This window comes from Cajanus cajan, chromosome 9, assembly GCF_000230855.2.
Source record: "Cajanus cajan strain Asha chromosome 9, NIPB_CcT2T_4, whole genome shotgun sequence".
In the NCBI taxonomy this organism is placed as follows: domain Eukaryota; kingdom Viridiplantae; phylum Streptophyta; class Magnoliopsida; order Fabales; family Fabaceae; genus Cajanus; species Cajanus cajan.
In genome coordinates, this window is record NC_138525.1 from 4,780,458 (window position 1) to 4,808,447 (window position 27,990).

At 35.1% G+C, this 27,990-nt stretch overlaps 1 protein-coding gene across 2 annotated transcripts; it reads right to left on the reverse strand.

Moving 5' to 3' along the window:
• Positions 1 to 27,888, reverse strand: TTN7 (Structural maintenance of chromosomes (SMC) family protein). 2 transcript variants are annotated; one of them, XM_083063880.1, is made up of 31 exons: positions 27,733 to 27,888; positions 27,358 to 27,556; positions 21,888 to 21,924; positions 20,579 to 20,654; positions 19,868 to 19,906; positions 19,682 to 19,749; positions 19,510 to 19,581; positions 18,472 to 18,551; positions 18,265 to 18,343; positions 18,044 to 18,161; positions 16,459 to 16,634; positions 10,666 to 10,911; positions 10,460 to 10,581; positions 9,964 to 10,108; positions 8,605 to 8,777; positions 8,282 to 8,381; positions 6,606 to 6,742; positions 6,173 to 6,374; positions 5,432 to 5,519; positions 5,193 to 5,346; positions 4,278 to 4,425; positions 3,971 to 4,162; positions 3,712 to 3,895; positions 3,558 to 3,628; positions 3,320 to 3,471; positions 2,580 to 2,748; positions 2,087 to 2,233; positions 1,716 to 1,802; positions 1,086 to 1,260; positions 616 to 816; positions 1 to 295 (listed from the first exon to the last, which is right to left on the reverse strand). In XM_083063880.1, exons 3-30 carry the CDS (start codon positions 21,900 to 21,902, stop codon positions 626 to 628), a joined length of 3,606 nt encoding a protein of 1,201 aa, XP_082920006.1. In that variant the 5' UTR covers positions 21,903 to 21,924; positions 27,358 to 27,556; positions 27,733 to 27,888; the 3' UTR covers positions 1 to 295; positions 616 to 625. The 2 variants fall into 2 exon arrangements, with proteins under 2 accessions (XP_082920006.1, XP_082920005.1); XM_083063879.1 differs by having other exon boundaries at positions 1 to 299.
• Positions 27,889 to 27,990: the final 102 nt, after the last annotated feature.

Genomic DNA, 27,990 nt, shown 5'->3' on the forward strand with positions numbered 1-27,990 from the left:
TAGAGATGAAAACGAATAACATTTTCTAAAATATACATATAATTTTCTCAGAATCCTTTTTCCTTTTTAAAATCTTCAATAACCAAAAATCATATTAAACCTAAAATTAATTTGAGTCAAGTTGTATTGATCCATTTAAAGAGATAATTTGTAAGCATATCTGATCATGCTTTTTGGTTACTCCACGACCTGGATTGGCGTCACGCCAGTTAATACACATCAGATGAATAGTAGGTTGAAGGATTTCAATAAACTTGGGTCCGCAGTCTTTACATGCTTCCAAGAGTGCCCAGAGCTGACTAATTAGATAAAGCGAGTCAGAAGCATCCAACAAAAAGATACTACTTCAAAACATACAAAATAACCAACTGAACGAGTTACAGTATTAGAAAGTGTATCAATGAGACATTTATGACGTTCAGAGAAAAAATTAGTGAAATTTTTCAATGAAAAGCATGTAACACTTGTCATTAAAATATAGTTAATTTTCATTTGCAGAGTTACAAAGTTTTGCACTTGCAACGACCAGTGTTAATTAGAAAAGGAAAAACTCCAAATAAGAGTCGGCATCATCACAACCATATGTATCGTAAAGAGAAATAGTGCAAAACTTACAAGGTTAATCTTATTCAGCATTGTGCGTCTGGTCATGCTCAATAAATTCTAGTGCATCTTCTTTGGATACAACATTAACACGGCTGACCCTGTTTTTATGTGTCACTCCATATATCTTGTCAGCAACTTTCACTAGCTCTGGGCGGAATGTTGTTGTGATAAATTGAGTGTTTGCTATGTCGGCCAGGCGACGGATCATATCTACGGAAGTTAAGAGTCCCAGCAGTGTAACAGGAAATCTAGATGCCATTCAGAAACAATATCACAAGCATGAATTAATTTTTATAAATACACCAAAAACCCATACCAATTGTAAATGTTCCTCTAATCCTTTCCATTTTAGAGCATAGTTCCATACTGATTACCCCTGTCCATTCACCTCCAATACGCATAATAAAAGTTCATTTAATAGAAGAATTGCACAGGATCAGTCATTTGACATAATACGGCAGCAGCATAAAAAAGGATACTTCCGACAGCAGTTCTGTACTGTGGATCCAGCGCTGCATCGATCTCATCAAATAGATAAAAGGGAGCAGGATCACATCGCTGTATGGCAAAGATAAGTGTAAGGGCAACAACAGTTTTTTGACCCCCAGACAACTGCTTCATGGACTGTGTCTCCCCTTGTCCTGTAAAAGAGACCTGAAGGAATAAATGTGTCCAGAAATGTCAAAACTTATACGTTATGTACTTGTAATATAGTAAAAATGAAAACCAAGGGCAACTGAAATGAAGGGTCAAAGAACAGAACACAGCTGTTTAATTGCAGTTTGCGTCTTTAGATGATTTTAAGTTTTGCTTTTTGTTTGGTTGCATTAGGTCATGAATGTAACTTCTGCCTAAATGCCATCTAGAAATGAAAGAAACGAAAAATATCTTCAGATATGAATAATAGTATTTCCTACCCCACGCCAAAACAAAACAAACCCTCAAGCATTCCTGTACAAACAACAATAGCCATATCCAGGATGAGGTCAGACATACGAATCACATGATACCATTCGGTTGGTTAACAAACCCTCAAGCGTTCTGGGCTTCTACCATAAACTTTACAACAAAATTAAAATTAAAAAACGGCACAAAAAGAATACACTTGCCTTCACTTTCACTCCAATATACTTTTCTACTCTCCCCTCTGGATTTGCTTCACGAGGACCATCCTCATCTTCATCATCATCACCATCCTGAGGGAAAGAAACAGAATACAGAAATACCAGTTTTCATATCACTTACATTAACTAAAAAAAGGTTCTGCAGATAACACAAATGTTTGCAAAATACAAAAAAAAATAAAGCAATAATCAAGCACCACATTTAAACAAGAGTATGAAATCAATACGACATGAGAACATTAAAAAATTACTAATGCTAAAACTATTTTATACATGAAACCAAGATAATACAAAGCATCACTTTTTCCCATTCAAAAGCAAGAATTGAATGGATTTAGACAAGAACCATCACAAACCTTCTTCTTCATCATAACCAGATGACCATGACCCCCCTGTACAAGTTCGGAAAATACTTCCCGAAAATGCCTAGCAACACCTTTGAAAGTACGTTCTATTGATTCATCCTTCCGTTGATCTAGCACTGATATCAGCTCCCTAATTTTCTGCAATTATTCAACAATTCAAAAAAGTTATGTTGAATAAACCACAGCCAAAAATGCAAAAGTTGGCATTGGACGATTGGAAGCGGTCTGACTTGCTAAATCAAGCTTGAAACCAAACATAAAAAAATTCCTAGGTTATTCCACACATAGGTGATTGGTTAACAAGAACCATTAAAGAGGCACATAAACAACAATGTTCAGAGCCATGACAGATAAGTTGTACCAAACCATTCAGACATTGAAGTGCAGAACTAGCAACATATGCTAGGCGTTTAGCCATCAAAGACTTTAGTTTCTTTGGAAACAATTATAAAGGGCATTCCAAATGGACATCCCAGAAAAGTACCTCATCTCCTGCATCAAGTTCAGCCTGTCTTTTCTGAAGTTCTTCTCGTTGTTCTGTAAAATTTATATACTGGTCAAGTGCTTTCTTGTTTACATGACTAAACTGCTGCAATTGCTCATTGCACCTGTGCAGCATTTTGTGCAACTCTTTAATATTCCTCCGTTTATACCTGTCATTTGCAACGAGGAAAGGAATCAAATAAAGTTAGCTAAAACCAAATTACAGAGAAAATGATGAATTGCAATGCTGCAAGCTATAAACTGTAATAGCACCGTATCTGCTGGATCATCAAAATATCATGGCATGGTAATCAAGTTTACCCCAAAGAAAGATTGAATATCTAATATTAATTAAAAAAATAGCTGAAATAACAAAACAATCCAGATATGCATTGTTGGAAATAGGCTGTGGATTTTGCAGTAGGCTATGCATTATATGCTCCTGTTAATTTGCCTGGGCACAAGCTCTGTCTACATGGCTGCAGGAGTTAGCCATGCCATATTTAATGACAATGGAGTGAGAAGGAAACTGTGTTTAATGAAAATGTATCATTGCAAAGTTTGGAATATTTGATGACAGAACAAGGCTTATTTAAGGTGACAACATCAAATTGGTTGTGGAAGAAGATTGCCATTTTTCCTTACGTAAAATATTGCTGATCATTCCATAGCATCTTTCAGTTTACTTTTCATCTTATACACACATAATAAAGGAAAGATATGGTGAAAGAAAATACTTACGCTTCAAAAGCATCTGATGTCAATGGGCCCAATTCCCTTATTTTTTTGGCATATTCCTCTTCTTTAGCAGCAAATATATTCTTTTTACTCAGCAATTGCTCTAATTCTTTAGCTTCTTCCTGAAGTTTCCTATCATACTCATCCTCCAAGGACTACAGCCAAAAAGTTTCATCAATATTTGGAGCAACAATACACATAACCAGAAATCAATTTATAAGGTAATAAGATCATTTTTTACCTTCAATTTATTCAATTCATCTTTTATCTTTTTAATTTGCCTTGTTCGGTCATTTATACTTTCAGTAACTCCTGAGGAAGAATATTTGATCAACCAAAGAAATATATTCAAAATATAGATAAAAGTATATTGATTGAAATTTTGACAGTCTCACTTCTAAGCTGCCCTGTTGCATCATCAACCGATATTTTAGAATCACTAAGTTCCTGCTGCTTCAATTCAGCATCAGCAACCAAAGAGTCATCATCCACAGATGATATTACAGCCTCCAACTCTTGTTTCCTTCTCCTAAGGTTAGTAGTCAGATTGGTATCCAGCTCTGCTTTCCGTGCTTCTGTCTGTAAAATTTTAAGACAAAATAAGCACACTTACTTCATGAACATTGGGAGCATCAATACAATTGATTGAATAACCTCAATGCGATCAGTCTTGCAAGCAACAAGCTTCTCTTTAAGGTCTTTGATTTCAGGGTTCAGATCTGACAAAAGCTTTTTTTCCTCTGGTGTTAAATGATCAATGAGCTCAGTGCCCATCTCAGCCTTTTTCATTGTGATACTAGCCTTGAGCTGTTCAATCTGATTCTGGACATCGACAACCGACTTCTCCTACAAGCAATTAAGGAAAAGGTAAAAACAATTAGCAAAAAATACCACAAGCAACTACCAACCGAAAAGTAGCTCCCTGTGGATAGTTAAGTATAATTGAGAAGTTCAATAGCACCTTCTTTGCAAGTGCTTTAGATATCAACTGCTTCTGCTTATTAGCATTAGCAATATCCTGCTTAAACTGTTCCATCTCTGATTTGTCATGAGCACGCTTGGCATCAATCTTCTGCTGCTCAGCAACAAGTTCATTAATCCTTCGGTCTATATGTAAAAACTAATTCAGTGAAAACAACCATTTCAGGAAATAGTTTCACAACAAGTCAGTCACAAAACTAATAAATATATGACATTTCATGTTATCAGGTCAGAAATAAATTGAGGCTCTCTTTCAAAACTTTCCACATAAGATAAAGCAAATGAATCAGCTAAAGGAAAGTCAATTGTCACCATAAATAAATGAATGCAAGAAAAAAGGGAGAAAAAAAGTCACTAGAAAATAGAGTCCAAAAGAACCACTGAACTTCAGTAAAGGTTCATGGAACCAGATAAATACTGTAACACACAAGTTTTGTCCTTGATAAAACCGAGGTAGAGCATCCTATTATCTTTAGCTTAAGATTGATACATTTCTAACAAAACAATCGTATGAAGCAATCCACCTTTACCGATTAAAACATTCTTCTAAGGCAGCAACATTAATATGCCTAAGAAACCAGGAAAAGAAATGACACACTGCAGTTGTAAAGTTGCAGTTAATCAGATGAAAAATCACCGAGTTAAGCAAACCCATCACCTCCAGCTATGCATGCCATAATATGCATTATAAACATAAAGTGAATGCAACTTATGTTTCCTTTATTCTCACTCTTGGAACTATTTTTTGCCAAATAAAATTTAATCAGGTGAATCAGATCTTCGGAATTTTCTTTCCTTTATTTCCTCTTTTTTTATATGCATTTTATAAAGAATGAATTCTCAACCAAGAGAAATGAAAATTTCAAAAAAGAATGTTCATTTAGTAACATGAAGGATATCTTGTAGATCAATTCTAACTTTCTCCAATTCCTCCTCTCTAGTGTGAATAGTGTCTGCATTCAGCTTGATGATATTCATAAACTTCAATCTTGATCGCCTGTGATCATAAAATCCTCCAGTCATACTACCTTTCTTGCTTACTTGATCACCTGTAACAAGTCAGGCAATTTGTCAGGGCAAAACACAAGACCAGCCCATATCAAGTAGACAGACAATGAAAAGAACTAGGCCAACCATCCATTGTTATGCAGTCCAGACCATCAGTTCGAGCAACCCTTGAAGCCACATCCAAATTCTTACAGATAACCGTTCTAGCAAAGACCTAAGAGAAATATCATAAGTGATGTTAAGGGACATCAAATGCAACTAAATAATTAGTACACTATCTATCACCTTTTTTTTACTATATCAGCATATGTAACTGTAAATCTAAGATTCCTTCTTGAAACAAACATGCAGGGAATATTATCATCCATGACAATCACATTCACTAATTCTCCCAAAACAATTTCTTATATAGGTACTCAACTCAAATAACTAGTTTATCTCAAAAGCAATAGTCTAATTTACCCAGCCAACCTCTGTACAAATTTCTTATACAGGGTTTTTTAGGTTTTATAACCTATAGATAATAACAATCCTACACAAATCCCAATCAAAAATTAGTTTCCTAAAAAAATCTTAATGAAATCAAATTAAAACGATCCTAACATGATAATGTTCTCCTAAGAGCATATTATTTATTGAGGATAAAATTCCCAAGAATAGTGGAGATCTCTAAAATAAGAGAAAATTTTAAAATCACTTCCGTTAAAACAGGATAATAAGCCCTAAAATAATCCTTGAATATCATAATTATTATAAATTAACATGTTTCTCCATTATGCATCAATTTTTTCATGTTAAGTTGACATCTGATAGATCTAAACCTCAGAATTATGCTATTTACCAGATATCATTTGTTTAGAAGCTAACCTGACTGAATGCGGGAGTGTAGTCATGCCTAAAATTCAATTTCTTTAGAAGAGGTATGACATCAGAACTCTGTGGATAAGTGATGCGAGGAGACTTAACTCTGTTAAGTGGAATAAATGTAACTCGGCCACCTTTTTGTGAATTAAGATGTCTAATTATTTGGGTTGACTTGTCATCATTTTCAACCACCACATGAAATAAGCTGTTCAAACAAAGATGTTAAATAAAAAACATTAAGCAAAATGAGAAAGAAAAAAAAATGAAATCAGTAAATAAATCAGGCCAAGAACAAAGACTAAAAATAAAAGGATGAAACATCTACTTGATAGATGTGCCAAATTCTCCACCCACCCCAAAAACAATATAGGAAAATATTCTCAATGTGGCATGTGATCAAATCAATACATTAAAAGAAATATCAGTGACAAATAACCTGTTTCCTGCTGTAACTTCAACAGCAGTGAAAAATTTTTCATCACAATTCAGTAACTCGATAATTGGACCATGAACTCCAGAAATGTTATACTCCCTGCAGATCTTCCTAACTGAATTCAACCCTCTTCTCACATCCTGAACATAATAATAGTGTCACAGATAAAAACATCAATCTGTGTCCAGATAAGTATATAGAAACACCATCACAACAGTTAATCCTCAATCTGAATAGATAAACAACTTAAGAGATAGCAATAGACAGGGTCCAAGTAGGATATACTCATATTTGTCCCCATACACATTTTAAAAAAATCCAGAAAGACCCATATTTGCATGAGTAACAATTTCAATACTAGTACCCTGACGGGCATGACCCATACATATATCCATTACACACATTTTGGACAAACTAGTGAAACAATACTGATTAAAATACAGTTGTAATTCAATTAAAATACTATTCAATGATCTTTTATAAAACATTATGAACATAATTATATAATGTCGCATCAAATTCCACAATAACAAAAATGAAAATAAAAATAAAGAAATAAACTCATTGCATTAAAGAAATAAAAGCAAAGGTCCACTATTTATCCATAATTTTATCTTTTAAGATTATTATAATTATGTGTCTCTCTTTTATCTATCAAGTTCTTTTTTAACATTATTATATGTGTGTATGTGTGTGCCTCTCTCTCACTTATCAAGTTATTGACTCTTCCATTTTTATTGTTATAACTCATTACCTGATAGCTTAGTTTTATTGGAGTGGTAGCTAATATTATGCAATTGTAAACTGTGCTCAAATTCTGTTACAACTGACCGTGGTTAGTTAGCTTGGACTCTAACAGAATAGCAAAGTCAGATTATTTGTGTTCTTTTATAGACTGTAGTCTCTGTTGCAGAGACTAAAGACTCAGTCTGAATATTAGCATATTATAAAAGTTTATTCTCTCAAATTTCTCTGAAACTCTTCCACTGTCTTTCACTTCCTCAAACACAAATAGCAACCTTATCAAATTTTAGTACTGTATTACCTAAATGGCAGCAAATCCGAAATTACTAAACTCACTTACCAATTCAAAAGTTACATGTACTTCTCCCACAACAGAACAGAATCATTTTATATCTTCTATTTTTAATTGTAATATAGGGTTTGTTAGTTTAAATATTTTTTCTTATAAAAGCTCTTATTTTTAATAAAATAAGTACTTTACTTTTTGATGTGTTTGTCTAAACTTCTTTTTTTAAAATAAGCAGTTTTCTACTTTTTTTGGAAGCAACTCCTATATGCTTCTTAAAGAATTGTTTTCTTTAAAAGCACTTGTTTAGAAACACTTATTTTTAAGTTTAAATACAAAGACCCATAATTTCTGAAAGTAAAGTTTTCTGCAGTTTCCTTCAACTATGGTGCATTAAAAAATGTAAAAACCCGTAAAGGTCAAACACATCCATATTCTTACAGAGTGACATCAATTTACAAATATGATGACAGTGTTAATTCACGTCAGATAGGATACAAGTTACTAAAATTCTTCACTGAACAAGGTCAGAAGTACCCGTTCATAATGAAAGATGCAATACCTAAGAACAGCCATCACAAGCATTCTTGATAATTTAATGGCATTTACAAAGGAGATGTTAAAGAAACTAGAAAGAGGGATTACTCACACCAGGAATTGCATGATCAAGACTCTTTTCAGCCTTCTCAACTTCTGCTCTCAGCTTATCAATTTCAGAAGTAAGTTCATTCTCTTTGCCCCATAGGGACCTATAATGTAAGAATTTAAATTCATAAGAAATAATTTCTTCACTATGGAATGTAATAAATAATATACTTTTGCAGTTTACATTTTCGGCTTTTGCTAAGGAGGGAACCCATGCTACACTTTTGATGTACTTATTCTTCACTATAACAATATGACTTTTTTCATCTAGGAAAAAAGTATACATAGAAATTGAAACAGAAAAGACAAAACAAGAGTTATACATACTTCCTCTCGTCATGTAACTTGTCTCTCTCTACTTTATAATGATTAAGCCCTTCACGTGACTGAGCAATGAGAGTTTCCAAAGCAGTAATATCTGATTTTCGTCTATTTATGTTCTCATCACAATCACGTAGTTCTTCATTAAGCCGATCAATTTCATCCAAAAGCTTTTGCTCCTGCAGACCAAAACAACAAGGAAATAGCATAGTTCAAGAGACAAGTGTTCATATAACAGGAGAAGACAAGGATAGTGATTAACAATTTGCAAATACCAAAGTAAATATCAGAAGCATTGACAGGGGTCATCAAAGGTCTATATCCTCAGAATAATCGTATATCAATTTTATCAAATTGAGTAGTACCATATGGCTTAACCATTAAGGTTTACAAAAATACGAACATAGTTAATGGGATTCAAGTAAAAATTGTAAAATTTATCAATATAACCCAGTTCTTTTTAAATTAAGCAGCATAAAAACTTCTGTTCAGCTGAGCTTGAGATTTATTAGTAATAGACTTCTACTCATTTAAAGCATGAACACCAAACTTCAAGTGTCAGGTAAAGTTCTCAAAGGCCCCTTATTAAAAATTGATAGTACTTTTAGAGAGCAGGTTTCCTTTTTCATAGGAGAAGTAGACTTGAAAATCACAAATTAGCTGGATTCCACATTTTGCATTTAAAACAATTAACACCAAAGAGCATCTTAGCTTCTACAAGCAGCTTCTGAAAAGCAATAGAAAGGACCAAACTGAGCTGGAGTATTTGGAAACAAGCCAATTTTGTAATGAAGCGTAGTTAATGAAGAAATGTGTTAAAAAATAAGTCATCAAACTAAAATAAAAGTAGAGTATTTTCCAATTCTACAGGAAAAAATGTCTTTTCATCATGGTGCTCAGCACATTAAACAACACAAATTAAATGGGTTCCTTACTATTACTACTACTAGGATATGCAGTGAAATTGGCAAGCTTAGATGATACTGTTTGTAGTAGCAAACACACATTTTGTTCCTACCATGGGACATCATATCCTCATATTCTACTTTTCATTCTATTCTCTAATAACACGCTGCATGTTTAGGAATGACCATTTTCTCAGAAATAATCACCTTTTTTTAAAAAGTTATCTTGGGAGGTTGGCAAAAGTAAGTAATTATTTTCCCAATTAGACATGCACTAAATCTGGTTAGCAGAAAAACATGAAAAAATGCATAAACAGAGTAGAAGGATGATTTTGTTATCACACTTACAATTAATAAAGAACAAGATTGAAGAAAAGCATACATTTTAATGCCATGAATCTGTTAAAAGAGAATCTGGGACATAATTCATTATTGTTCACACAGATAAATTAAAACTTGCCTGTCCCTTGTTTGAAGAAAGCACCCGTTCAAGATCATCAATCTCCTTTTGAAGCCACTTATCACGAGCAGCTTTACTTGAAAACTGGGTTGCTCGTCCTTGTTTTTGATAAAGTATACTGAGTTTCTTCTCGCGCTCCATTATTCTAGTAATTCATTTATTTGGGAGAAATACTAATTAGAATCTGTTGAATATCCTCAACAAATGATAGAATAAATTTCACACTTCAAATACATGCCAGTACACATACAAGCTGTAAACATGTAACACAAGCATGTTAAATATATTATATATATATATATATACACATATATATGAGTCTTAATCCAAATTTATAGCTAAATGGGAAAAACTAAAACATTAAGATTAACCTGTAATAAGAGTGCAGTAAAAAACAAAACCACCACGTCAGAGAGTTTAAATACATAAACTGGGAGAATTAGATACAGTATACTTCTTTAAAGCATATCAAAAGACAAGTACAACCATAACATACCGCTTGGCAATGTCTTTTTCTTTTTGAACTTGATCTTCATGTAAAGGAATGATTTTGCCCAGTTCAACTGTTGAATCTTGAATTTCTTTCTCAAGTATCTCAAGTTGTTTTGCAGCATCTTCCTGAAAGCATGAAGGTAAAAGATAAATCATGTACAGAACCATCCCATCAAAATAACTTGTAAGAGGACTTCTTCAAAATAGTACTTTGGCTCGGATATTTCCAGAGATCTTCTCTTGCAGGTCTTTGACATCAAGCTCAAGCTCTGTGTGCTTCTGTAGTGCCACTCTTCGTCGTTTTTCAATGACTTCTTTCTCTTTGTTAAAGTTTTGAAGCTCTTTCGTTACATCTTTCAATGTATTCTCTAAATCTTTGGATTTTTCATGTGCATCAACAACATCATTATACTTCTTTGCTGATGTTTCAGAAACCTTGGCTCGAGCATCTTCTATCTAAAATAAGGTGACAAGCATTCAACTACAGGCATCAGAAATCCAATATAACAAAAACGGAATGTCTGAACAATGTATACTTGACATCCAATATTATGGTTGATCTATAAGGATCAACAAAAAATTCAAGTGTGCAATTATAAACTCCAAATAATTGCATCAAGTATTTGGTAGGCCTTTTACCCACATATATAGCATAATAGCAAGAAAATAGGAGTTATGGGTATGGAGCTGATTACAAATGGTCTACAGGGTCAAATAGAGACTGTCACGGGAGAAAGAGGGGAATAGCACGGTTGCAAACTGGCAGGAGACTAATGGAGTAGAAGTTTTTGGGTATAAATGAAGTGGATGACTTGGGAATAAGGAGGAGAATGAGGGAAGGAATTTTTCAATTGGTGAGAAATTGAGAGTTGGACCAGAGTCTGCATGTCACAGTCCTCTAGACCATATGTGGTTATCTTACAAAGAATTTCCTAATTTAAGTTTCAGGTTGTAATTTTGTTTTCACTTTTTAGAGGATTTACTCTGTTATCCATTGTTAGGAACCAAGAATTAGGAAAGAGAAAGAAAAGAGAGATTTTATTGAATATGTTGAAAAGAACAAAAAATAGGAGAGAAATATCTCCTCCAGGGTTTCCCCTTCAGAAAGGATTTCTCCTTTCACAAAGAGCTAATGCTCAATTTACAAATGTGAACAAATCTGAATCTTCCCCTCTACCAAGTAACCTCCTATTTATAGATGTGATGGGCCTAGCCCATGATATCTTTCTAACTAATAACTATTATAATTCCCTTTATTCTATATCCTAACAATACCACCCCCTTGAAAATCAACCTTGTCCTCAAGGTTGGAATCTGAAAACCAAAAAAAAAATGACATCAAAACACACTATAGTTGGGACTAAAGTGAAACAACACCCCTAAAAAACTACTTTTTCATAGGTTTGGGCAATTGGACCCACTTTGTAGAATTCCAAATCTACCCCTTCCTCTTTCTCATCCTCTAGAGCCAAATCACTTGCTCTAGCAGAATGTGTCTCTTTGTTGTCTACCCATGATGGGTCAGCAACTACCCCTTTTTCCACTGCATACAAACCCGTGTCTGGCGGCTTCGGTGGTAGTGGAGATGAGGGTGGACTTCGTATAACTTGAATCACAATTGTTGCCTTCGTACTTTCCTTTTGCCTAGGCTCCATTATCCTGTTGTCATCCATAGATGCAACGATGTTTAATGATGAAGGCTCGCCTAGAAAGTGGTCTTCCCCACCACATATAGTGTTGTTCTTGATGATTGAAACTTCTTTATTTCTGTTTTCTAACTTCAAGAATTGCAACAGGTTACTGTTACACCTTAGACTGCTACCCTTCATGTTAATTCTCTGTTCTATGCTTCCATCAAAGGTGGGTAACTCCACTTGTTTTTCCCAAGAATGCACCAGGTCACCTCTGCAATCTGACTCACTGCCTTTGGTATTTTCTGCATGTTTCTTGAATCTGTCCAGAACTGGGTTGCTGGTGCCAATGTCTTCTGTCAAGTCCTGTTTTTGCAATAGGTGATCAAGATCCTCCTGAAACTTATCTTTTTCCCCAAGTTTTGTTGTGATCTCATTAATGAGTTTCTTGATCTCTGAAACCTCATTGAGTCTCTTCTTAATCTCAGATTTTTCGCCACCAAGATTCTTGATCTTCAAACTTTCTTTGTCCCTTTTCTTTTCTTGCTTCAAGAATCTTTTGATCAATGATGTGGAGAATGACTCCCAATCAGAATCTGGGTTCTTTTGGCTCCAAAAGTAGAACCACCTCATTGCTACTCCTTCCATGCTCATGAAAGCATATTGCAACTTATGGAAAGAATGAATTTCTTGCACTTCAAAGAATTTCTCAGCCTTAGCAATCCACCCCAATGGGTTTGTACCCACAAAGACCAGCAGCTTCCCCTTGGCCCAAATATGTGCTTCCTCCATCTCTAGTAACACTGGCTCTCCCTCGAAGATCCGACAGGTCAGACCAATTGTTAGGAACCAAGAATTAGGAAAGATAAAGAAAAGAAAGATTTTATTGAATATGTTGAAAAGAACAAAAAATAGGAGAGAAATATCTCCTCCAAGGGTTTCCCCTTCACAAAGGATTTCTCCTTTTCACAAAGAGCTAATGCTCAATTTACAAATGTGAACAAATCTGAATCTTCCCCTCTACCAAGTAACCTCCTATTTATAGACGTGATGGGCCTAGCCCATGATATCTTTCTAACTAATAACTATTCTAATTCCCTTTATTCTATATCCTAACATTCATTCTCATTTATATAAACTCAGTTCTCTCAGTATTGTACAATTTTTTTAAATTGTTCACACCACAACGTTGTAATCATCAAAAAAAACCTTTTTCAGAGTAAAAAAATAAGTTCCCAGTGCAAAAACTAACTGATAGATGTTAACTTACTCTGATAAATAATATTATTAATTATAGTTAATAATAAATACATTTAAGTATTAACATTCAACACCAGGGTTGTTAATCGCAAATCGTGAAAAATTGTGAAAAGGCTGAAAATCTGCTATATCATATAGCAGATAGTGTCGAAGTCAAACTGCAGAAGCTGCACAGCAGATGAAATATAAATTATATTATAACAATATACCAAATTAAGCATTTAAGCTATATACATAAGAAAATAAGTGTCACTCTTAAAAAAGTCACATGACACTAAATAACACCTGCATGAATATTAAAAAGGCCAACTTAATGCTTTGAACAAAACCTGCAAGGCCCACTCCCCAAATACCTGACCTGCACAGGTACACATTACATAACACCTGAGTCACGCGAATACCAGTTGTCGCTTCATCCTCCACCTACCCATTAAATTCAATTGCTGCAACACGGCAGCACAGCGCATAAGATGGCCACAATTGCCTTTATTGCGGACTCCACAACACAATAGTGATGCAATTAGGTTTCCGCTGAAACCCACAACACAGTAGTGTTCTAGCCCAGAATATCCGGTATTGATAACACTATTCAACACACAAATTAACACACTTTTGTATTTAACATTGTACCAACACTTGTCCCAACCTAACATGTCAGTTTAATACCCAATAGATTTATGGACCAATTGCCAAAGTAATTAAACTTAGACACTGAAAACACAACGGGAGCATTTGTTTAGATTTACATTCTTGAGAAGGTTGAGATGGGTATATAACATTCCAACGTTTGTTTCAAGTATTGAAATAATATTTCCATCTAAAAATTATTCTCGTTGTTTGTTCAGAGCATTGTTTCCGCCAAGTCATTCCCATTGTGAGAGATGTGTATAATTTAGTCCCATGGAGAAGATTGAAGTCCTACAAGAATGGGTAATGGGTGGTTATAGTGAGTAGTGGGAGAAAAAAAAGTCTTTTTAAGGGATACTTTTGCCTTAAAATTGCATATTCATAGGAATAAGTTTTTAAATCATACAAGATACTAAAAATCGTATCATGCAATTCGATACGATTTAGCATACTGGTGATACAAATAACATGAAGAATTGTTCTTGTGCGTGAATTGAAAATCAAATCACATGTATTGCTCATCATAATTTCAGTGTGAATCAAACAATTCTGACCAAGCAGGCCACGCCCCAATCTGGGTCAGTCATACACAACCCAGTTATCAAAACCCTAAAAAGAAAGGGAGGGTGCTGATCATTTCCCTCCAACAACACCCAGCATGGCCCACTTGCTAGCTAGCACATTTTCACCTCTCCACTCTTCTATTTCATTTTCTATCTTGCTCTTGAAGAAGAGCGACCCATAGAATCTGAGGGTTGGTGTTGGCTGTTATTATTCGTATTTTTGTTTGTCTTGAAGCATATATGCTACTAATATATGTTAATGTTTTATTATTGATCATGAATCCCACGATTCACTATTCAGAAAATACACTTTCCGCTACACAATTTATTTCTCAATTCAACAACCATGATAGAATAATATATTTTCAGAAATATCATTCCCAAATACCTTATTCATAGGAATGTAACATCATTTATCATTCCCTGAAACAAATGCAACCTATAATGGTATAGCAGATTGTGAAGCAGCTGATCACTATACCAAATATCGCAGATACAATGCAAATAATTTCTCATCAAACATGTAGGTACTTAAAGACACTATTATTTAATTTTACAGGCATGTTTAACATTAACACTCTAAAGCCATTGCTTAAAGACACCTTCACCAGGGGTTCAATCCTCAGGTCTGTGTGTTTGTAAGAAATTTATTAGGAGAAGTTGGCCCCTAAATAGATCTCAGTATCTAGCAAAATTAGTCCTTAGTTTTCTGATCAAGGGACACTAGGTTCACTCAAAAAAATAGACACCATCATTAATCAGAAGGATCTACAAGAAGCTGCAAAGAATAAGGAAGTGGCAGCAGTTGATCAAAAACAAGGCAACAGGGGCTAAGAAGTGAGAACTTGCCAAAACAATGCTGGTTGAATAAAGGATTTAAGTCTAAAATGGGTTTAGAATTGCAACATTTTTCCCTCAATACTGAACAAAGCAAAGGTTTAGTGTGGACAATACTGGGATTTTGACCCTGAGAAGAACCATGGCAACTACAGCCAGCAAATATTTGCCATGGACAGCTGTTATCAAGGCCACAACAGGCATTATGCCAAACCACAACACAACTAGCATTCAAGAGTGATCACTGTCAGCTATACCCTGCAATGCAGCAACACCCTGTGTTTGGTACCTGAGGAATTTCCATTTCTAAACACACAGATTTAAAACTTGCAGTGATTTGTGCACTGTTAGATATCAACTAAAATGGGAGGAAAATTAAGAGAAATTACTGATTCACCTTATGTGTATGCTAGAATTAGTTGTACACTCATACGATTGTAAATGGGTGCACATTCTGTCTATAGTTGCCATCAACAAATTATATTAGAGACCTTGGCAGTTTTACAAGAAACCTCACACTCACAGGGCTAGCATCATTTCTTTTAGAACAAGATCAGAAGCTTTGCCAGCAGAATAAATAACCATTACCCTAACTAGCTTTGAGAAATAGATGTTTTCAGTAGTCTCCCTCTCACCTGGCATATTAGGAGCCATCAGGTAAGTTGGAATATCATGAATTTGTTACTTCTATTGTGTCAAGCGCATTTTAAACTCTAGGATCTAGCTTCTATCTTCCCAATGCCATTACTTTACTCCAGCTTTTAAACCAACCTATTTGCAACAACGTATCTGCTTGTGGCCTCCCCCAGGTACTTAATTTTTCCTATTCCATCTATTTAATCAAACCAAATATTATTTGAAAACATATATGAGGTATTCATAAGAATTTATTTAAACTTCCAGTGCATTATTTCCAGTGATATAGTTGTGATTTTGAACCACACCACAAAATTAAGAACCAGAAGAATATATCATCACCAAAATTACAGTGACTAACTACCCAATCATCAAAAAGTAAATCCAATGAATAAAAAACAAATAAATCACACAAATAATTATACAAGAGATAACATTTAACTCATAACCTCTGTCAGCTTTTGCTGGGCATCTTGAACTTCTTTGCTATAAATAGCATATTCATAGGATTTCCTCTGCTTGTCAAGCTGCTGATATTTTCTAAGTTCTTCCTTCTCCTCATCTAGTTCCTTCAACCTTTCATCTAAATACTGTACAACTTGGATTATTTGCTTTCTTTTATTACCTGTCTAACAGAAAAATGCATGAGAATACCATCATCAATAAAAAGAATGATAAACACTAGATTTTTCACCAATGTGAATATGTGATGCATGAATTAATAAGATATGCATAATTTAATTCTCATATTATTAATCATTCACTAATAATGATAATATTAAGTTAAATTTTATTTAAATATATATATTTTAATAAATAGATTACTATAAAATACCTATTAAGAAAATAATAAACTACTTATTTAGTACATTCAAAATTTATTTGATATTTAGTTATTAAAAATTTACAATGTCAAATAAGTCTCTCACCTAACAAATAAAAATAATAACTTTTTATGATTTTAATACTTGATTGGAAGAACTTAACAGCACAAATATTTAGAGGATTAAATCAACTTTAAGTAAATATTTGAAGGAAGAAATTAATAGTTCAATCTTAAAAAATAAAGAGTTGCAGTATTAGAGTCAAGTTTATCTGATATTATATTTCTCAAATTACATTAAAGAGTCGTCAAAATGAGCCAGAATCCGTGGGTCAACCCAATCCAACATAGGTTTGAGTCGGATTGGACCCAAAAAACTTTGCTATTTCGATTTTAAGAAAAACATGGCCCAGCTCACCACAGTGCCGAGTTGGCACACTTAGTTTACTTTTTTTTATATTTATAACATTGACCGAATTTTATACATACTAATTACAATTATGATAGTTAGTGTCAATTTAATAGTATTTGTTAATATCTTGTCACTATTTTTATATTATTTGATATTATAAGTTGATTAAGTTGGTTGTGACTACTTTTCTTTTTTGACAACTTTTGGTTCTATTGTTAACACGTAAATTCTAAGATATAAGACTATAGGAGGTATTTTTTTATTAAGTCCAATCAGTTTTTTTTTATTGTATTTTGAATGAACTAACCCATTTAACCCATCAACCCATGTTGGGCCTGGCCGGGTTCATTTTTTATAGGCTCACCAAAAAGTCAATCAAGTACTTGAGTTGAGTTGGCCCACCCATACTACGGCTGGATGGCTCATTTTGACAGCTCTAACACTATGTACTCAATACACACACACACACACATATATATATATATTGATAAAAAAAAAAATACATTATACTTACCTACACTTGGCAAGGATTGATTCATAATATATGTTCCAAGTTCATACTAAAGTTCAGTAAAAAAAATGCTAAAGGTTGAAAACACAAAAGGTAAATAAACATATAAAGTTAATAAAAAAAAGTAATAAATTAAAAAAAAAATTAAAAATACAATTAAGAGAAAATGTCATGTGGTAATTTTAGTAGAACTATAGTATTATATTTAGTTTACAAATCATGAACTTCAAAAATAAATAGGAAAGACAAGAAAATGAAGAACTTAAAATAAATAAAGCATAAACTTGCCTGTTTCCTGCATTATTTTCAAACTTTCACGACGTCTCTCCTCATAAACTCTGGTACCACCTATTTCTTTCAGCAAATCCAGTCGTTCAGAGTCTTTCATCAAGGTTAGTGATGCTATCTATGCAATATAGAAATGGAACAAGTTCAGCAATCAACTTCAAAGTTTATGATTTTAACAAAGATAAATCCCAAACCAAGTTCAAGCACTGTCGGCACGATACCTTTCCTTGTTGTACAACATAATAAGGATTTGATCGAGAGAACCCAGCACTCTCCAGTAAATTCATCACTTCAGTTTTTCTGCAGATCATGCATCATCTTTAGGATCAAGGTAAATTCTCATATGACCAAAGAGCATAAGACAAAATATGTCCTTTTTCTCTGAAGTGAAAAATAGTATATGCTCTAACAGTAATTTTATCACTCACGTTATGTGTTTTCCATCTAGAAAATACTCATCCTTTTTCAAACCAATAGTCCGGCGCAAGCGCACTTCCTCCTTGTCAACCTATTCACCAACACAGATAAGGAATAGGTAGGAATATCAGAAATAGGTGGTTATCAAACATACAGCACTTTTGATGTGATAAAGAAAGTAAAAAAGAGAACTGTTTCGAAGCAATGTAATTATTACACTCAACAAGCACTTATAACAAGATATAGCTGTCAACATAAAAAAAAATAAATAAAAATAAATAAATACATAAATAAATAAATAATAAAAAGTTATTGAAATTGAAATTGTATTGTAACAATTCAGTGAAACCAAAACACTGCAAAGCACCATATCAGTAATCAAATAACTAATCAGCTAGCAGAAAGTATGCACCATCAGAATCCCCAAGATCAATGCCAAAGACTTTCAAAAATGGAAAGAGAAGAACTTTATTCAAAATAGAAAACAAATAAGTTAAAAATGGTGTAGAGATAAAAAAATAAAAAAATAAATAAAAACATAATACTGATCTATTATCAAGTCTTCATTCAGTTATACACAAAAATTATATGTTATTAGATTCTTTCTTTGTCTACAGCCTCCTTTCTGTACAAAAATTGAGCAGCATAAATACATTCGTTGAACAACAAAGGATAAAAATCCAACCATCCACCAGTCAAAAAGGTAAAGATTGATAGTTTAAAAATACCAACATAAAAAAAGGATCATTGTTTAGTAAAATTCATCTGAACATGCCCTATAGCAGCCTCTAGACAGTCTATGCTTTCACTGAGGGATAAGTGCCAAATAAAGTCACATTTTTCTCACCATGCCAATCATGCAATTTAGGATACATTTTATTATGTACAATAAAAGAAGATAATAGTATTTTGGTTTTTTTCGTGCCTACAATAAAATATGCATAAGTGCAAAAATAATTTTTTTAGAATGCAATTGTTCAAAAATGCAGGAAATCATCCTCCTTGTGCGCTTACTGGAAAAAATAAAATTACTATCCTCAATATATTACCGGGATACGATTGTCTGAATTATCAAACACAATCTCCACAAACGCAGATAAAACCTGATGTCCAGCTCCTTCCTGTGCAAATAATCACTTATTTAAGCATATTCAAACTTTATAATTGATTAGTAATAGGTAAGAATCAGAAGTCTAAATAAATGGATGAACTGTGCCATACATGGAGTAGTGCATGCCTATCATCACTGCGTAGGTTTTGAAAGAGATCACTTAATACAAAACGGATCGCTACAAAAGAGAGAAGGTGATAATTGAAGGTCAGATATTTGATTTCAGTTACTTCCAAAGACTAACTGGCAGACAATAAATAAAGTTATACAGGTAGAAGAAATGGTGATTTTCTTACCATGGAAAAAGTTTGTCTTTCCAGATCCATTAGCACCGACTGCAAAAATAAATAATTGAACAGACATTGTAAATGTTACAAAAAAATACAATTTAGATGCGGAAAAGTTGGAAATTCATCTTTAAAAATAACTACATCAAAAGAAATGTAATTAAAGAAAAAGTAAGAATGCATTAGAGTGAAAAGAACTAAAGAAGTAATGAAAATGAAGACAACATAATGAGTAAAGAATGCAGCCCTGCCAAAACTATGTACGCAGCCTTTAGCTTGATGTAAAACTATATATTGCAGTTACTTTGTGTTATGGTTGGAGTTGGGGATAAATGGCAGGATTTTCAAGAATAAGTACATGTTGTCCATCATATGTGATGAAATGTTTTTAAGATCACAACATAGAATACAGTTTTGGTCTTATATGAAGTATTATGATTATATGCCTATTTGCAACAAAACAATTTACAACTTTTGATGGCAAATATGACTTATTATTATGAAAGTATTATTAGGGTGTATGTAGTGTGAGCAAATATATTTGAATTTGAATAAAATTTGACTTAACAACTTATTCTATATTGCCTCAACTTCATGCTTCATTTACCTACCATCATTACATGTCATGAATGAAAGCCCATATCATGCATTTCAAAGGATTTTCCGGTATCAATAGAAGAAACTAGAAAACATATAAATGCTTTTCAGTAAAACTATTACCAACACAATTAACTTTAGAACTGAAAGGCTCTGTGGCAATTTGCTCTCGGTAACTCTTGAAACCTTCAATCACAACCTAAAAACACACAAACAAATACATCATAAGAAAATTCAGCAAGGAACCAACTCTGAAATCCAAATAACATCATAGATCATATACTATAGGGTGTCTGAAAGAAGGTAAGTGTTTATGAATCATAATGCAGGAACACTATCTACCACATAGTCACACAATTCACAATATGCTACGGGTACACAATCTCACAAAGTATTGGTATGCAAGGTATACACAGTTGATATGCTTCAATATCAATATGCTATATAAATTTACAGTAGATTGTAATATATAAATATAAATAAAGTTATTTTTGTAAGTGATTTCATTTTTTTAATTAAAATTTCACCTATATTACTTTTACCAAAAAAATGATGAATAACTATAAAAAAAATATTAAAATAATTAACTCTTAAATTTATTACAAATAAAATATATAATTTTTTAAACCAACACAGACTCCTTACATCATTTCCATGATGTACCAAAGAAAAAAAAATTATCCTCAGTTGTTTTGTGTTTTCTTGTATGTGTTCAGTTTTCTTTTTCCCTTATCTCTTCCTGCTGCATTAATAAGTCTGCTCTCACTTTTATTTTATTTTTCTCACATCATTTCCATCTCTCTTTTGTTTTTACTTTTCTTTTTTATTTCATTCAAACCATGTTGTTCAAGTTCCAAAAGAGAAGATGTGACCGCAGTACTTCACAAGTGTTTTATCTCATGAAGCTCAAATGAGATTTTTTTATGTTCAGAACTGCAATGTTTCCATCTTTCCTGGTTTGTCTACCTCGTTCCTGTCTTTTCTGGTTTGTCTTCCTCATGAATTAATTGAGGGTATACAAATTGACAGCCTATACTAAAAAAACATTACCTTCTAAGTGTTTTTAAAAAGTGACCAAAGTGAAAGGAATATCTACATCACACTATTATATATTATAAAAACCAAAAAATTAGATATTGGTAAATAGCAACAAATTGTCATATTTACTAATATCTAATTTTTTTGGTGAATATAATATATAATAGTGTGATGTAGATATTTCTTTCACTTTGATCACTTTTGAAAAAGCACATAGAATATAATGGTTTGTATACATGTATTGTCCCATTTCGAAAAAGAACCACAAAACCAATTTGCAGTAGTCTACCATAATGAACGAATTACGTGACTATGATCTACCAACTCTAGTAATTTAGGTCACGGAAGTTGTTCACAAAATTAAATAAATAAATGCAATTCAAAGTGCAATTACCTGCTTGATGTACATGTTGAAAGTGTCATTACCCTACCTACAACATGAGCAAATAAAAAACCACTCCATGAGCATGCTCATATATATATCAGTAACAATTCAACACAAAGTACTGTACATGCTTTCTCAAATCACTGTCGCAACAGGATTAAAAAATACAGCTGAGCATATTCAAACTAAGGTGTTGGGAAAACTCGGACTTTCCCGCTTCGTGAAGTTAAGATAGGCACTTAGAAATTAAAGGTAGTAATGGGAGCACACGAGTTAAATTTTCCAATATGGAGATTCTTCCACTATGCAAAAGAATAGTAGGATTACAAGAATGTAATTACAAAATAGACTCACTCTATGGTGGCACACTCAAAACTTGAGACTATCTCTCTTCTCTCACAAAGAGGCTTTCTTACTTTCTCACTCTAAGAAGTGGATTCACTCTTGGCTTGGATTGGATAGGAATGAAGCCTCCTACCCCTATTTATACTACTCCACCTTCAGAATGAATGGTGGGGATCAAGGGTTGAGATTGGTTCTCTAGAATGTTCCACACATTCCAGGAATCTCTACTCCCTTCTATATCCTTCTATACTCTTCCATAAGGTTCCGGAAGGCTCCACACATCTCTAGAATGTTCCAGAGGATTCCACACTATTCCACAAACTTCTAGAGAATTCTACAATTCTCTAGGATTCTCTAGAATGTTCTAGAAAATTCTATACTTCTCTAGAAAGTTCTAGAATTTTCTAGAACCTCTCCAATTAAGGAGGGATCCTAACAAATCTCCCCCTCCCGACTTAATTGGGGGGCAGTAGTAGACCTGCACCTTGACAGCAATCTTCAAACTTCTTTGTCGGTATTACCTTGGTCATCATGTCTGACCAGTTCTCGTCTGTGTGAACCTTGTCAAGATGCAATTTCTTTTCCTCGAGGACTTCTCGGATCCAATGATATCTTGTGTCAATATGCTTCGTGCGGGAATGAAATTTTGAGTTCTTTGCTAAGTATATTGCGCTTTGATTATCACACTTTACCACATACCTTTCTTGTTCTACTCCCAGCTCAAGAAGCATGTTCTTCATCCACAGCATCTCCTTGCAAGCTTCAGTAGCTGCAATGTACTCCGCCTCTGTGGTGGATAATGCGACACACTTTTGCAGTTTTGATTGCCAAGAAACGGCTCCCCCTGCAAAAGTAGTTAGGTATCCAGATGTTGATTTCCTTGAATCAATATCTCCAGCCAAGTCTGCATCTGTGTATCCCTGTAACACAGGTTTCCCTTTTCCAAAGCACAAGCATCTTTTGGAAGTTCCACGTAAGTATCGGAGGATCCATTTGACCGCTAGCCAATGTTCATTCCCGGGGTCGGCTAAGAAGCGGCTGACGACTCCAACTGCATAGGCGATATCTGGTCTTGTGCATATCATCGCATACATGAGACTGCCTACTACAGATGAATATGGAATCTTCTTCATCTCCTCCATTTCTCTCTCACTTGTGGGACTTTGCTTCGAACTCAACCTGAAGTGTCCAGCAAGTGGTGTGTTAACTGGCTTACATTTGTCCATGTTAAATTGTTCCAACACTTTCTCTATGTATCTCTCTTGGGATAGCCACAACAGTCTCTTTGATCTATCACGAGTTATTCTCATCCCAAGGATTTGTTTAGCCGGTCCCAAATCTTTCATGGCAAAACTCTTGCTTAGATCTTTCTTCAAAGCAGCTATCTTTATGCGATCTTGTCCAAAAATCAACATATCATCAACATAGAGTAGAAGTATGAGGAAGTCGCCACTTGCATACCTCTTTATGAAGACACAATGATCGCTTTCTGTCTTTTTGAATTCATGTTCTGCCATGAAGGATTCAAACTTCTTGTACCATTGCCTAGGTGCTTGCTTAAGGCCATATAAACTCTTTGTGAGGCGACACACCAAATTTTCTTTGCCTGGAACTTTGAATCCTTCGGGCTGCTCCATGTAGATCTCTTCCTCTAGGTCACCATGAAGGAACGCCGTCTTGACATCAAGTTGTTCAATCTCTAAATCTTGAGTTGCTGCTATGCCAAGGATAACTCGAATGGATGACATCTTTACCACGGGTGAGAATATTTCTTCAAAGTCAATACCTTTTTCTTGACCGAATCCTTTAACGACCAACCGAGCTTTATAACGAGGCTTTGTGTTGTTATCTTCGGTTTTGATCCGGTATACCCACTTGTTCTTTAAGGCTCTTCTCCCCTTTGGCAGCTCTACGAGTTCATAAGTGTGATTCTCATGCAAGGATTGCATTTCTTCTTGCATGGCTTTCCTCCACTCTTCTTTATGAATATCCTTGATTGCTTCTTTATAGCTTTGAGGTTCCCCCTCATCAGTGAGCATAACATACTCCTCAGTGTTATACCAAGTGGATGGTCTTCTTTCCCTTGAGGAACGCCTCGGCTCTGGTGCTGGTAGAGAACTAGATTGAGGATCTTCCTGAGCTGGTTCATCATGAGTCTCCTGGTTGCTTTGCTCTAACACAGGCTCATCTTCTTCAGGATCATTGTCTTGATGTGTCTCATTATTCTCATGTTGAACTGGAGTGAGTTCGGTACTCTTTCTCAATCTTGGCTTCTCTGAGTTTTTAATGTCTTCGATTGTTTGGTCTTCGAAGAATACAACGTCTCTACTACGGACCACCTTCTTATTTATTGGATCCCATAGCCGATAGCCGAATTCATCCTTGGGTGAGCGGAGATAGATGCACTCCTTCGTCTTTGCATCAAGCTTTGCTCGCTCATCTTTGGGGATATGAACAAATGCCCTGCACCCGAACACTTTGAGATGATTGTATGATGCCCTTTTGCCCGTCCAAACTTCGTCTGGGATGGCACCACCCAAAGGGACTGATGGTGTGAGGTTGACAATGTCAACTACAGCCATTATAGCTTCTCCCCAAAATAACTTGGGTAACTTAGCATGAGAGAGCACACAGCGAACTCTTTCTTCGATTGTTCTATTCATTCTCTCAGCTAGCCCATTTAATTGCGGTGTCTTGGGTGGAGTCTTCTCTAACCTAATGCCATGTTTCTTGCAATAGGTTTCAAATGGGCCTCTATATTCACCTCCATTGTCAGATCGTACACACTTGATCTTTCGTCCAGTCTCACGTTCTACCAGAGCGTGGAATTCCTTGAAGGCATCAAGTACTTGATCCTTTGATTTTAGCAAATGCAACCACACCTTCCTTGAATGATCGTCAATGAAGGTCACAAAGTACAGTGCACCCCCAATGGATTTCTCAGACATTGAGCACACATCAGTGTGTACAAGGTCGAGAATGTTCTTTCTCCTTACGGGCGGAGAAGATCTTTGAAATGCAACTCTATGTTGTTTTCCAGCTAAACAGTGAGCACAAGGATCAAGTGATTTACCTTTCACATTAGAGAGGAGTTGCTTACGAGCGAGTATGTGAAGACCCTTCTCACTGATGTGCCCAAGTCGTTTATGCCAAACCTCTAAGTCATCAGTGGTTATATTTACCTCTCCTTTGCAAAGCTTAGCTTGCATTACGTACAAGGATCCTTCTTTCTTTCCTCGAGCCATAACTAGACTACCTTTGGTGAGCTTCCACTTTCCTTCACCAAAGTAATTCATCAGACCAGCATCATCTAACTTTCCAGCAGAGATAAGATTGAGGCGCATGGCCGGGACATGCCTCACATCTTTCAAGACTAGCCTACATCCGGTGCTCGTTGTCAGGATGATGTCTCCTATCCCGACGATCTTGCTTCTATCTTGATTTCCCATTTGAACGGTACCAAAGTCACCACTTTGGTAGGATGAGAAGAAACTTCCATGAGGAGTAACATGGAAGGAAGCACCAGAATCCACAATCCAAGAGCTATCATCATAAGCAATGTTTAGGATGTTACCTTCTCTAATGATATATAACATATCTTCTTTAGATGCTACGGCAGTGGTAGTCTTTTCTTCTTGCTTCTTCATTGGGATGACTTGGTCTGGCTTGACAGTACCTGCCTTCTGATCTCTCTTGAAAGACCGACACTCCATTTTCCTATGACCCATTCTTCCACAGTAATAGCATGTAATCTTCGAGCGTGATTTGGATCTACCTCGAGATTGATACTGATCTCGGCTCTTACTACGTCCACGAGTCTCATTCTTTCCCCGGTTTTCAATGATATTAGCCTCGGGATGGATAGACTCACCTCGTTCCATTCTCCTCGATTCTTCTCCAAGAAGGCTATCACTAACAGCATCCATAGTGAGCTTTCCTTCGGGAGCAGAGTTACTAAGTGTGACTACTAGCGTATCCCAACTTTCCGGTAAGGAACTAAGGAGTAGAAGGGCTTGCAACTCATCATCAATCTTCATCTCAATTTTGGTTAATTGATTTACAAGCCCCTTGAAGTTATTCAAGTGCTCAATCATACTATGACCATCCTTATACTCCAGCTTCACCAATCGACGAACTAAATTGGCTTTGTTACGAGGTGTTTTCTTTTGAATCATGGACTCAAGTTTTGCCCATAATTCATAAGCATTTGTGTATGTAGAAACATGCTCAAAGAGAGATTTGTCGATGTACTTACGGATCATAGCAACGGCCTTCCGATTCAATAGCTCCCACTGAGCATCGCTCTTGCCTTCCACCTTCTCTTTATAGATGATGGGCTCATGCAAATCCTTGCAGTATAAATGATCCTCCATCATTGGCTTCCAATATGAATAATTATTGGCAGTAAGCTTGAACATGTCTCCATCATGAGCAACGTTGTCCTCCATCTTGAACTGCACGAGCTAATGACAACTTTTGATGAACCTGGCTCTTGATACCACTGTTGGGAAAACTCGGACTTTCCCGCTTCGTGAAGTTAAGATAGGCACTTAGAAATTAAAGGTAGTAATGGGAGCACACGAGTTAAATTTTCCAATATGGAGATTCTTCCACTATGCAAAAGAATAGTAGGATTACAAGAATGTAATTACAAAATAGACTCACTCTATGGTGGCACACTCAAAACTTGAGACTATCTCTCTTCTCTCACAAAGAGGCTTTCTTACTTTCTCACTCTAAGAAGTGGATTCACTCTTGGCTTGGATTGGATAGGAATGAAGCCTCCTACCCCTATTTATACTACTCCACCTTCAGAATGAATGGTGGGGATCAAGGGTTGAGATTGGTTCTCTAGAATGTTCCACACATTCCAGGAATCTCTACTCCCTTCTATATCCTTCTATACTCTTCCATAAGGTTCCGGAAGGCTCCACACATCTCTAGAATGTTCCAGAGGATTCCACACTATTCCACAAACTTCTAGAGAATTCTACAATTCTCTAGGATTCTCTAGAATGTTCTAGAAAATTCTATACTTCTCTAGAAAGTTCTAGAATTTTCTAGAACCTCTCCAATTAAGGAGGGATCCTAACATAAGGTACTGTACCTATTGTAAACTCGGAGATGAAAATACCTGATTTCCAACGCGTCCTGATTATGAAACAGTCAAACAACGATATAGAAGCAAGCACGCTCTGAATAACAGGGCAATTCGGCTTTTCAAACCGGAAAACACAGAACCAAGGCAATTTGGCTTTCAAACCAGAAAACACACCACCGTGATGAGAAATCTAGGTCGAAACCAGGGTATAAAGAGTGCCTTCACGTTTCAGCTGAGAAATCGAGTAGGAGAATAAGATATTTAAATAAATCAGTGTCGTGAATGGTGTTAGGGTTTCAAGAGAAGTTGAAAATCGTAGAGAGTGAGAAGAGGAATTGCAGAACAAACGAAGAAAGAATTTATTGGATTAAGAGTCGTTGGGAGTGGTTAGAGAGTGAAAGAGAGTACCTCAGAGAAAATTCAGTGTGGATGAAGTAACCAAATTGAAGTTGAAGCTTTGTGTGTTGGTTTAATGGGCTTAATGAGTTTCGTTTCGAGTCAACTTTGGCACCACTCGGTTCTAGCGGACGTGGAGGGAATGGGAAAAGAAAAAAGCGGCAAATTATAAGAAAAAGATTTTTATGTTTTTTTTTTTTTCTTCCTGTCTAGTTATGGCAATGGAGTGAATTTAGTTTTCTTTTTTCACTTCGGTTTCTAAAGAGCCGG

Excerpts from the sequence above, each read along its gene's own strand:
- TTN7 (XM_083063880.1), bottom strand. Across the intron at positions 19,582-19,681 it reads ATAGGCATGCACTACTCCAT|GAAGGAGCTGGACATCAGGT; the intron begins GTATGGCACAGT and ends TTATTTGCACAG. Across the intron at positions 16,635-18,043 it reads GAAAATAATGCAGGAAACAG|GTAATAAAAGAAAGCAAATA; the intron begins GCAAGTTTATGC and ends TCTGTTAGACAG.